The sequence below is a fragment of the Rana temporaria genome, chromosome 11, assembly GCF_905171775.1.
Source record: "Rana temporaria chromosome 11, aRanTem1.1, whole genome shotgun sequence".
Classification (NCBI taxonomy): domain Eukaryota; kingdom Metazoa; phylum Chordata; class Amphibia; order Anura; family Ranidae; genus Rana; species Rana temporaria.
The window spans coordinates 150,997,732-151,010,442 of NC_053499.1; the positions used below are offsets into that span (position 1 = coordinate 150,997,732).

General features: G+C 51.1%; 1 protein-coding gene across 1 annotated transcript in view; it reads left to right on the forward strand.

Annotated features, from left to right (window-relative positions):
* Positions 1–12,711, forward strand: part of RHPN2 (rhophilin Rho GTPase binding protein 2) — an 87,291-nt gene that overhangs the window by 43,964 nt on the left and 30,616 nt on the right. Inside the window, exons 4-5 of the mRNA XM_040329450.1 lie at positions 4,608–4,683; positions 11,458–11,535. Of these exons, the coding sequence (XP_040185384.1) occupies positions 4,608–4,683; positions 11,458–11,535 (154 nt within the window). The remainder of the gene's footprint in view (positions 1–4,607; positions 4,684–11,457; positions 11,536–12,711) is intronic.

Sequence of the window (12,711 nt, forward strand, 5' to 3'; positions counted from 1 at the left end):
CGGGCTCTGCCCTCTCTCCAGCCGTTGTTTACCCAAGACGCATATCTCCCACTTAGAGATAAGGGGGCTTCAGCTGCATTTCTTGACTATTTTGAGACGCTCAGACCTGAATTTCTCGATTGATAAGAGACGGTTCTACACAGGGCCGATCCTAGGGTCAGACGCCTGGGTGCAGAAATATTTCTGGCGCCCCCACATGGGCGTGGTCATCTTACTAACTCCCCCCCTTTACAAATGTTTCTATGGCTACGACTAAACAACAGAGCTGCTCCCCTAAGAATTCTTCATTAGTGTCCCCCATCAGAGCACCCCCCCACAGCAGGTGTCCCCCATCAGAGCCCCCCACAGCAGGTGTCCCCCATCAGAGCCCCCCACAGCAGGTGTCCCCCATCAGAGCCCCCCACAGCAGGTGTCCCCCATCAGAGCCCCCCACAGCAGGTGTCCCCCATCAGAGCCCCCCACAGCAGGTGTCCCCCATCAGAGCCCCCCACAGCAGGTGTCCCCCCATCAGAGCCCCCCCCCCCACAGCAGGTGTCCCCCATCAGAGCCCCCCCCCCCCCCACAGCAGGTGTTCCCCATAAGAGCACCCCCCCCCCCCACAGCAGGTGTCCCCCATCAGAGCCCCCACAGCAGGTGTCCCTATAGATCAGTACTTGTCCAATAGATCTCTGTAGCTCGGGCACCCTGGGAGCAGAAGCACATTACAGGGGGGCGGGGCATATGTGGCATCTTTGGTTACTTGGAGGGTGGCACTCAGAGAGCATTTCTGAGAGTGCACGGGATGATTGGCAGCAGCTCCGGCCAACCCAGAAGCCTCTTGTTACACCGCCTATGGGAGAAGAGCCGACACACACAGAGGGGGTGGGGCAGACAGGAGACTGCTCCATGCGCACCGGACAGAATTAATTAGTGGAGCCTAGTACCGGAACGTGTTCCGGTACTAGGCTCCGCAGTGGTACCCAGCCCGGATTCCGAAGGTATGCGCTCTTGTCAGTTGCCAGCGGAGAGAGCTAGCGGGATGGGGAACCGCAGCACCCGCTACATCAATAAGAAGGGAGGGGAGCACTTTGGAGCCCCCACCTCTGCGGCGCCTGGGTGCAGAGCACCCCGTGCACCCTGCCTAGGATCGGCCCTGGTTCTACAGGCCCATTAAACCCTCCTGGGCTCCAATCACCAACAGGGAATCTTGTAGAGTTCAGCACAAAATGAACTCTTTCTGGTAACAGTGCTGGGTGGTATTTGTACTTATTTCTCATATATAAGCAGGGGAGGGCTGGCAGCCTTAGGCCTGGGGGGCAAGTTCAGTCAGGTGGCCATTGAACCGCCAAATCACCTCACCATCTATGGCCCATCTGGTTTTTCAATGCAGCCTCACCAGTGCAGCCAACTCCAGTGCCCATCAATTCAGCCTGATCATTGGGGCAGGTTACATGGGGTGTATGGGGGGGGGTCAGCTATGGGTTGCAACAGTTAGCGGTCGGCCGCCGTGGCAATGCCCCCGGCCCAACTTCCTAGACCATAAAAAAAAAAATGGTAGTGGGCAGCGGCTGCCGGCTATTTTGAACATGAGTCAGGGCGGCCTGGGAGGCAATTGCCACCCTGCCCCCTGGCCCAGCCCTCCCCTGTATATAAGTTCTATTTCCCTTTTAGATTGTAAGCTCCTTGGGGGGGCAGGGGCGGATGTGAATGTACAATGTGTATGTAAAGTGCTGTGTAAATTGACGGCGCTGTGTCAGACGTTTGTGACCAGGCGCACGGATTTACACGGCTGTGTCATCTCTGAGCCGGGAAGTAGATGGTGACCCTGGACGATGCCTCGGCAAAGATGGCGTCATTCTTCGGGAGAAAAAAGTAGAATCGTATATTTTCTGACGCATGAAGAATAAAGCAGTCTGGCGATCTGGAATGGATTGTGTTTATTTACTCATTACGATGAGTAGCATGTGATCGCATTCCTCAGCGCTGGGTGTGGCGCACTGTAAAGTTTTATTTTGGTAATCAGAGAGATAACTATAGAACATAATGTAGTTTTACTGTAACCAGTCACCCCCTCCCCCCCTTATTATCTGAGGCTGGCTGTAACACTCCCTGAATTACTCAGAATATCCTCATTAGGTAATGATGGAACATATTCAGTGCTTTCATATCGGCTGTCTGTATATGGAACCTGTTGGAGGGGTATATGGGGTATATATTGGGGTCCCCATCTTAACCCTACTTGCATTAAAGCCCCCCCCCCCCACATCAGAATCCACCTTAGAAATCCCCCCTTATTTCCGGGTTCCCATCAAAGCCCTGCATACATTTGAGCTCCTACCTTATATAGGTGCCCCTTTACATTTGGATCCCCATCAAAGCCCCCACTTACATCAGAAGTTCCCCTTCAGTGTATATCGGGGTCCCAATCAGAGCCCCCTTGCATTGTGGTCCCTATCGGATCCCTTTTTTACATCAGGGTCCTCATCATTGTCCCCCTTTACATCATAGTTCCCATCGGAGTCCCCCTTACATCAGGGTTCCCATTAGAGCCCCTGTGACATCAAGGCCCCCATCCGCACCACCTCCCTTACATCAGAGACCACATCAGAGTCCATCTTAGGTGTTCCCCCTTACATCAGCATCCCCATCAGAGCCTCCCTTACATCTGAATCCACCTTGGGATTAACCTTGCATCAGAGTTCTCTTCGGGGGCCCCCCCTTATAGCGAGGGCCCAAACTGAGTCCCACTTTACTTCAGGGTCTCCATCAGAGCCTCCTTACAGCAGGGTCCCCATCGGAGCCCCGTTTACATCAAGGTTCCCACCAGAGCCCCTCTGACATTAGGGTCCCCTTCAACACCCCCTTACATCAGAGTCCATCTTAGGAGTTCCCCCCTTACATCAGCATCCCCATCATTGTCCCCCTTACATCAGGGTCCCCATTATTGTCCCTCTTTATATCATGGTCCCCATCAGAGTCCCCCTTACATCAGGGTCCCCATTATTGTCCCTCTTTATATCATGGTCCCCATCAGGGTTCCCATTATTGTCCCTCTTTATATCATGGTCCCCATCAGAGTCCCCCTTACATCAGGGTTCCCATCAGAGTCCCTCTGACATCAGGAACCCCATCAACACCCTCACTTATATCAGAGTTCACATCAGAGTCCATCTTATGAGTTCCCCCTTACACCAGAGTCCGCATTTACACCAGGATCCTCATCAGAGCCTCCCTTGCATCAGAATAATCCTTAGGATTCCCCTTGCTTAAGGGTCCCTATCAGAGCCCCCTTTGCATCAATGTTCCCATCAAAGCCCCCTTACGCCGGGGGTCCGCGTTTACACCAGGATCCCCATCAGAGCCTCCCTTACATCAAAATTAACCTTAGACTTCCCCTTACATCAGGGTCCTCTTCAGGGGTCCCCCTTATATCAGGATCCGAAACAGAGCCCCCCTTTACTTCAGGGTCTCCATCAGAGCCTCCTTACATCAGAGTCCCTATCAGATCCCCCTTTGTATCAATGTGAATGTTCTCATCAGAGCCCCCTGAAATCAGAGTTCCTCTTGGAAGTCCCCCCCCTTACATCTGGTCCCCAGATCTAGCCATCATTTTGCAGAGCTGGTATCTATGACCCGCATACAGCTGGTACCATAGAGCCAGTAAAGCTGAATTTTGCATTGATGAGATCCTCAGAAGCCTGAAACAGGTGAATCAAGTTGGCAATACTCAGAGTGATGCCTGTTCTATAGACCAGCGCAGGGATGGACTGGCCATTGGGACTACAGGGAGTTTCCCGGTGGCCCGATGGCTCAGTGGGCCGGCTTCAGTGACAGCGGACTGCCGCCCCCCTCCGGTCCTCTGTCTCTCCCTCCCCGCAGCGCTCACCTGGGGGGGAACAAAGAAGCAGGGGGAGGACCAGAGGAGCAGGGGGGACGACAGAGGAGCATGGGGGAGGGGACAGACAGCTGACTCAACAGCTATGGCCTGGGAGTTTCTCACTTCTGCCTAATCTTGTCCCATAAGGGGGGGCACCGAACTGATTCTTTGCCCCGAGTGAAATAATGTCTAGCTTCCCCACTGGTACTGCCTATAAGAGTACCAGTACCAGCCGTTCTACTCTAATAAAGTAGAACGGCAAGTGAAGGGGGAGAGGGGGCTTGGGTGGCCGGCGGGGTGCGGGAGTTGTCCGGCCGCCATGGGAGAGACCTGTCAAAGTGGGCCAGTGTGGATGAAGTCCAGGGCCAAATTTCTGTCCCTGTCCAGTGGGTCAGGATGCACTGATGGGAAAAGGGGGGCGGGGGGATATGCCCATGACTCCACCTACTTACCTAAAGAGATACATTGTTGCATCTGATTATTGGGGTTTACATACTGTACCTTTTTAAAGGGGCAGTGACAAAAACGCTTTCTTTGAAGTGGAGTCTCCCTTTAAGTTTCTTTTTTATAAAGCATGCCCGGGGCTTGCAGCTGCCATCTTTGTGTACCGGCCAATGTCACATTCAGAACACGGACGTCACATGCCAATGTCACAACTTGCCCCCCCCCCCCCCCTCATTAATTCCATTCTTTCTATGGGGGTTGCCATGGGCTCTGCGTTTCTCTGACTCGGGTATGTTGTGTATTGCAGGCAAACCTCCAGCATTCCGCTCATCCCTCTGGGCCTCAAAGAGACAAAAGACGTTGATTTCACCACGCCGTTCAAGGTAAGAGGAAATATTTCAAATTGTTGCTGATGATTGCTTTGGGTTGTAAATTGCGCAAGACGCCCCGTCTACCAGATACGGAGGACGTTCGGGTACAAGGTGTGCTATCAGCAGATCGCTCTCCTGTGATCACGCAATAAATTATCAGTTCGGACGCTATTTATGACGTTCCGTGGTGTACTGGCAAATATCTTTACTATCAGGAAATCTGTTATCAAGGGCGTGACTACCGCTCAGCGCATCGCCGACAACCCAAAACATTTATTTTAATGGACAAAACATTTTGGTTGGCTGAATGTGGTCGCCTTCAAGCTTCAAGTGTCAACTTTTTATTAAGTTTGGATAGAGAAGGGTTAGGACCTCAGCTGCCTGTGTCTTCCCTTCATTTCCAGTCCTAGGGACACAGCAGAAGATCTCTCCAAGCCAAGGGGAAAATCTCCTCATAGACAGAACAGATGTCCCCATTGGGATATATATGCTCACCTCCTGTTCTGGTGACACATCACCCGGAAAAACAGAGAGCAAATCCCCACCAGGGAGGGACATAGAAATAAAAATCCCTTGGTGCCCAACCTAGGGCTGCACTCGGACTATCTCCTGTACTACGTCTATAATCTCTCACTGTCTCCTGTGGTATCGCTGCAGTCTCTGACCATCTCCTGTAATGTGTCTGCAGTCTCTGACCATCTGTTGTATCATGTCTGCAGTCTCTGACCATCTGGTGTATCATGTCTGCAGTCTCTGACCATCTCCTGTAATATGTCTGCAGTCTCTGACCATCTCCTGTAATATGTCTGCAGTCTCTGACCATCTCTTGTATCATGTCTGCAGTCTCTGACCGTCTCCTGTATCATGTCTGCAGTCTCTGACCATCTCTTGTATCATGTCTGCAGTCTCTGACCATCTCTTGTATCATGTCTGCAGTCCCTGACCATCTCCTGTAGTATGTCTGTAGTATCTGACCATCTCCTGTAGTATATCTGTAGTCTCTGACCATCTCTTGTAGTGTGTCTGCAGTCTCTGACCATCTCTTGTATCGTGTCTGCAGTCTCTGACCATCTTTTGTATCATGTCTGCAGTCTCTGACCATCTCTTGTATCATGTCTGCAGTCTCTGACCATCTCTTGTATCATGTCTGCAGTCTCTGACCATCTCTTGTATCATGTCTGCAGTCCCTGACCATCTCCTGTAGTATGTCTGTAGTATCTGACCATCTCCTGTAGTATATCTGTAGTCTCTGACCATCTCTTGTAGTGTGTCTGCAGTCTCTGACCATCTCTTGTATCGTGTCTGCAGTCTCTGACCATCTCTTGTATCGTGTCTGCAGTCTCTGACCATCTCTTGTATCATGTCTGCAGTCTCTGACCATCTCTTGTATCATGTCTGCAGTCTCTGACCATCTCTTGTATCATGTCTGCAGTCTCTGACCATCTCTTGTATCATGTCTGCAGTCTCTGACCATCTCTTGTATCATGTCTGCAGTCTCTGACCATCTCTTGTATCATGTCTGCAGTCTCTGACCATCTCTTGTATCATGTCTGCACTCTCTGACCATCTCTTGTATCATGTCTGCACTCTCTGACCATCTCCTGCAGTATCTGACCATCTCCTGCAGTATGTCTGCACTCTCTGACCATCTCCTGTAGCATGTCTGCAGTCTCTGACCATCTCCTGTAGCATGTCTGCAGTCTCTGACCATCTCCTGTAGCATGTCTGCAGTCTCTGACCATCTCCTGTAGTATGTCTGCAGTCTCTGACCATCTCCTGTAGTATGTCTGCAGTCTCTGACCATCTCCTGCAGTATGTCTGCAGTCTCTGACCATCTCCTGCAGTATGTCTGCACTCTCTGACCATCTCTTGTAGTATGTCTGCAGTCTCTGACCATCTCTTGTACCATGTCTGCAGTCTCTGACCATCTCTTGTACCATGTCTGCAGTCTCTGACCATCTCCTGTACCATGTCTGCAGTCTCTGACCATCTCCTGTAGCATGTCTGCAGTCTCTGACCATCTCCTGTAGCATGTCTGCAGTCTCTGACCATCTCCTGTAGCATGTCTGCAGTCTCTGACCATCTCCTGTAGCATGTCTGCAGTCTCTCTGACAGTTTTATGTGACATTACATCCACTAAATATTATGTGTGGCCCTTTGGTGACATTAGGGGCTACACAGGAGGCCCACCACATACAGCGCTCTGTAGCGTTTTCTCCTGTATAATATTCCCGGAAAACATAGAATTGCTCCCCAGGGACACTTTATTGTATAATTTCCATTGGCAGAAATTACAATGAAAAGATTCCATTGCACAAGAACGAGATCTAATTTTAGACCGCGGAGTGAGATCTATATTTAGAAAGGAAACGATTCGCCTTCTCGCTAATTGCGGCGGTCGGAGTCATTGGGAGAAGTCAGGGTGACGCCGTATCTGGATGTGAGTCACGCCGCTACTCCCCGGAGACGTGAAGTGTCAGAAGAAATTCCCCCGTGCGGAGTTCTTCCTCGAAGACCCCGCCCCACCGCTTCGTTATCGGCCAGGAATTCCACACTGAGAGATACGTTTATGGAAATGATTCCGGGATACGAGCGCAGACAAGTCATCCCTACAATCTCAGACTCTTTCACATCTTCATCATTTCAAAAGTTATTCTCAGTCTCTTTTTAAATCTGCTGCTTTCAGTAAAATAAACCCCGGTGATCCTGCCATGAAGGCCCTTGTCCAGGCATTTCATGTTATAGAGTGACAACGCTCTGTACCTGTCTGCTAATTGTGGACCTGTGTTGTCACCAGGGCCGGACTGGCCTACCGGGATCCCGGGATATATCCCGGTAGGCCGCCTGTCCTTGGGCCTCTTTGAGCTACGCTGTGGCTGCAGCATAGCTCAAAGCGCAGTCACGCTGTGTCACTGAGCTCAGTGCGACGGTGAAGTGTGAAATGTTTAGGGCCGGGCGCGCTGTGAGAAAAGTCCCGCCCTCCTCCTAGACCAGCTCGTGTGATAGACAGAATGCCCGCTGTATGTAATCCACTGGCACTGACTGACTGGTGAGGTGGCAATGTTTGGCAGGTAAGGCGGCAATACTGGGCGTGGTGAGGCGGCAATGCTGGGCGTGGTGAGGCGGCAATGCTGGGCGTGGTGAGGCGGCAATGCTGGGCGTGGTGAGGCGGCAATGCTGGGCGTGGTGAGGCGGCAATGCTGGGCGTGGTGAGGCGGCAATGCTGGGCGCGGTGAGGCGGCAATGCTGGGCGCGGTGAGGCGGCAATGCTGGGCGCGGTGAGGCGGCAATGCTGGGCGCGGTGAGGCGGCAATGCTGGGCGCGGTGAGGCGGCAATGCTGGGCGCGGTGAGGCGGCAATGCTGGGCGCGGTGAGGCGGCAATGCTGGGCGCGGTGAGGCGGCAATGCTGGGCGCGGTGAGGCGGCAATGCTGGGCGCGGTGAGGCGGCAATGCTGGGCGCGGTGAGGCGGCAATGCTGGGCGCGGTGAGGCGGCAATGCTGGGCGCGGTGAGGCGGCAATGCTGGGCGCGGTGAGGCGGCAATGCTGGGCACGGTGAGGCGGCAATGCTGGGCACGGTGAGGTGGCAATGCTGGGCACGGTGAGGCTGCAATGCTGGGCACGGTGAGGCGGCAATGCTGGGCACGGTGAGGCGGCAATGCTGGGCACTGGTGAGGCTGCAATGCTGGGCACGGTGAGGCGGCAATGCTGGGCACGGTGAGGCGGCAATGCTGGGCACGGTGAGGCTGCAATGCTGGGCACGGTGAGGCTGCAATGCTGGGCACGGTGAGGCTGCAATGCTGGGCACGGTGAGGCTGCAATGCTGGGCACGGTGAGGCGGCAATGCTGGGCACTGGTGAGGCGGCAATGCTGGGCACTGGTGAGGCTGCAATGCTGGGCACGGTGAGGCTGCAATGCTGGGCACTGGTGAGGCTGCATTGATCTCCTGTATCATGTCTACATTCTTTTACCATGTTTAGCATCATGTGCTCAGTTTCTAATCATCTCCTGTACCATGCCCACAGCCTCTGACCATCTCTTGTCTTACAGTATATTATATCTGCAGTCTCTGAGGGGGAGTCTTGAGAGGAGTCTGGTCTGGTATAATAATGCTATGGGGCTGGTATGAAATTATTTCCAGGGCTGGTTTTTATTCCCAGTCCGGCCCTGGTTGTCACCCTGTCACATGGGCTTCTAATGGAGTTGGAGACTACAAATGGCTGTGCTGACATGGTTGTCACTGTATGTATCAGTAGGCCGGTCTAAAATCTCATAGAAGCTTGAACATGTTATTGCCATAAAGTTTTGTTCAATTTTTTTAAATCATCAGTGTTCTGTAAAAGAACCCCTGCTGATCCTGCCATGAAGATCCATGTTCAGGCGCTTCCTCTCAGTCTCCGCTCTAATTCATCCCAAAGGTGTTCTTTTGGGTTGAGGTCAGGACTCTGTGCAGCCCAGTCAAGTTCCTCCACCCCAGTAAATGGGGGGGGGGGCCCGTAATGTATGTTGGATCTTCATCAGAACTTATGAAAATAGCGATCCCCTCCGTGGCCAACGTAAGCTGCGCAGATATCGGTCCGGCCCAGAGGCAATCGCAGCGTCCATTTTTACCTCCTTTTTTCTCCCCTCACCTGGCTGGCTCTGGATTTATCGCGCTGGAATTCCCGAGTTTATTTAAGATAAGAGGATTAAAGACAATGAAACAAAAGGAGACAAACCTGACAAACGCCACCGGATAATAAAAATACCGGAGCGTTTAATTATCGGTGGAACATTCTGGGCTGTTCCTGCTGATGGAACACGTAATAGACCTTTGAGGAAATGTTTGTTGAGGATTAACCCGGCGGCGAGGGAAATGGCGGATAAACGCAATCGTTTCAACAAATTACAGCGAGATCCCTCCGCAATCAAACGCATGGAATGGGGGATTTATTTAGGAAGTCGGAATGAAAGGGGTTGATTTACTAAAGGCAAATGGACTGTGCACTTTGCAAAGTTGCACCAGAGCTTAGTAAATGAGGGGAAGCTCTGCTGACGTCCATCGTCCAATCATGTGCAATCAATTTTCCTTGTATGTGATTGGGTGTTCTTTGCAATGTGAATCTTTACCTCATTTACCGAGCTCTGGAGAAACTACTCTTGCAAAGTGAATAGTCTATTTGCACACCTCGCAACTTTTTGAGATGGGAATGAGGGACACCTATCAGTAAAAGTATGCAGGCATAGGACACACCCCTTGCCACGCCCCCTTAAAGGAGAATTGTACAAAAAAAATAAGATTGGTTAAGCCCACAAGTGCTTTTTTTTTTTTTTTTTTTTTTTTTTTACCACGGCTATTCCTTTATATCGGCTTTTGGAATTTACAAATGGAACACACTTTTTGATAAATAAAAAAAAGGTGCATTTTATATACAACTTTACTAGGGCTGCGGAAATTAATGATTAATTCCTCGATAAATCGTTAATTTCTTTGATCGATCAAAAAAATTTTGATCGATCGGCAGACCAAGTGATCCGCAGAGCTCTGCTGCGGCCATGACCATATGAAAGTCCACGGCCATAGGAAAGGCCGCGGCTTCGGCCTAGCTCCCAGAGCGGCGGCCATCTTGGTCCACCCGGCGGCAGCCTATGTGAGCTTAGAGTGGCGCGCTGACGCCATCTACATCACAGCAGCTACAGGACATGGCGAGGGCTCGGACAGCAACAAGCTGGATCACATACACACAGGCTGGATGGGGGCACACCATGGATATGATGATGGAGGAGGTAGGACACTGACCCCTATATGATGGAGAGGTAGGACACTGACCCCTATATGATTTAGGGGGGGGACACTGACCACTGTATGATGGAGGGGGGGGGCACTGACCCCTGTATGATGGAGAGGTAGGACGCTGACCCCTGTATGATGGAGGGGGGGGCACTGACCCCTGTATGATGGAGAGGTAGGACGCTGACCCCTGTATGATGGAGGGGGGGGTGACCCCCTGTATGATGGAGGGGGGGGTGACCCCCTGTATGATGGAGGGGGGGGGAAACTGACCCCTGTATGATGGAGAGGTAGGACACTGACCCCTGTATGATGAAGGGGGGGGGCACTGACCCCTGTATGATGGAGAGGTAGGACGCTGACCCCTGTATGATGGAGGGGGGGGGGGCACTGACCCCTGTATGATGGGGGGGGGGGGGGAACACTGACCCCTGTATGATAAAAGAGGGGACGGTGTTGCCCCCCCCACCCCCTGTGGATATTACAGTGGGGAGATGTCCAAAATGAGGGGGAAAGAGGGACAGAGGGACATTGCTCCAAATCAGGGACAGTTGGAAGGTATTTGGCTTCAGTAAATCAACCCCAAAGTGTATGCCAGATTAAAAAAAAAAATGCATATCTCTATAATTCATGCTTATTTTCCCATGTTTTATCCTTGTAAAGAAAAATAACTGAGCTTCCAGAAATCCAGTGCGCTCCTAAATTCCTGTATGAGGCTGACAACGCTGCCTCTGCTGCACTGAAATCACAAGCAGAGTTGTCGCCCTCTGCCTGCTGTACTAGAAAACTGCGCCTATTACACCAGTACATTCATGGTACAGCAGCCACATATCAGGAATATGAAACGTTGGGGCAGCATACATTTTAAGACGGTCCTAAAGGTAGTGTGATTGTCATAGAAAAACACGAAACGTCAACCATCAGCCAGTCAGAATCTGTCTTTATTGTTATAATTTTAGCTGCTTCTCATGTCCTAAAAATCGATGTATGAAGCCGCCTTCCTCTGTCTTTGTACAGGACTTCATCCTGGAGCACTACAGCGAAGATGGCGCCGATTATGAAAGTGAACTGGCCGACCTGATGGACCTCAGACAGGTACGATTACATGTGATGTTCAGACTCCCGTATTTGATCCCATATTAAAAGTGTACCTGTCACTATAGAGATAGACCTTTCATGGGTTAGGAAGATGACTCTCAACCAGGCTGTGGATTGATTGGAGGACTTTGATATGATGGGGGGGGGGGGGGGGCAATTGACTCAATGGGAGCTTTTATGTATAGGGGGAACGTTGATGTAAACGGGTGCTCTGCATAAAAGGCAGCTCTGCCGGCGGCCTTTTATAGGCTGGGGCATGTACTAAACCACCCTGGCTTTGGCTAATTATGGCTCTCCGTTTTTTGCAAGCTGTGATTGGCCAAGCATGCGGGTCATAGTGCATGCTTGACAAATCAGCCAGCAATGCACTGCGATGCCGCAGTGAATTATGGGCCGTGACACGCCACTCGAATTTGGCGCGAGCGGCTCGTAACGTTCGTATTTTGTCAAACATACGATGTTCGAGTCGAACGTCGTTGAAGCTCATCCCTACTGACCACCAATGTAAGGAACATTCTTCTCACTGACCACCAATGTAAGGGACATTCTTCCCACTGACCACCAATGTAAGGAACATTCTTCTCACTGACCACCAATGTAAGGGACATTCTTCCTACTGACCACCAATGTAAGGCGCATTCTTCCCATTGGCCACCAATGTAAGGAGCATTTTTCCTATTGACCATCAGTGTAGGAAGCATTGTTCCCATTGGCCACCAAGTAAGGCTCATTCTTCCCACTGATCACCAATGTAAGGAACATTCTTCTCACTGATCACCAATGTAAGGGAACATTCTTCCCACTGATCACCAATGTAAGGAACATTCTTCTCACTGATCACCAATGTAAGGGAACATTCTTCCCACTGATCACCAATGTAAGGAACATTCTTCTCACTGATCACCAATGTAAGGAGCATTCTTCCCACTGATCACCAATGTAAGGGACATTCTTCTCACTGATCACCAATGTAAGGGACATTCTTCTCACTGATCACCAATGTAAGGAACATTCTTCTCACTGATCACCAATGTAAGGAACATTCTTCCCACTGATCACCAATGTAAGGGACATTCTTCTCACTGATCACCAATGTAAGGGACATTCTTCTCACTGATCACCAATGTAAGGGACATTCTTCTCACTGATCACCAATGTAAGGGACATTCTTCT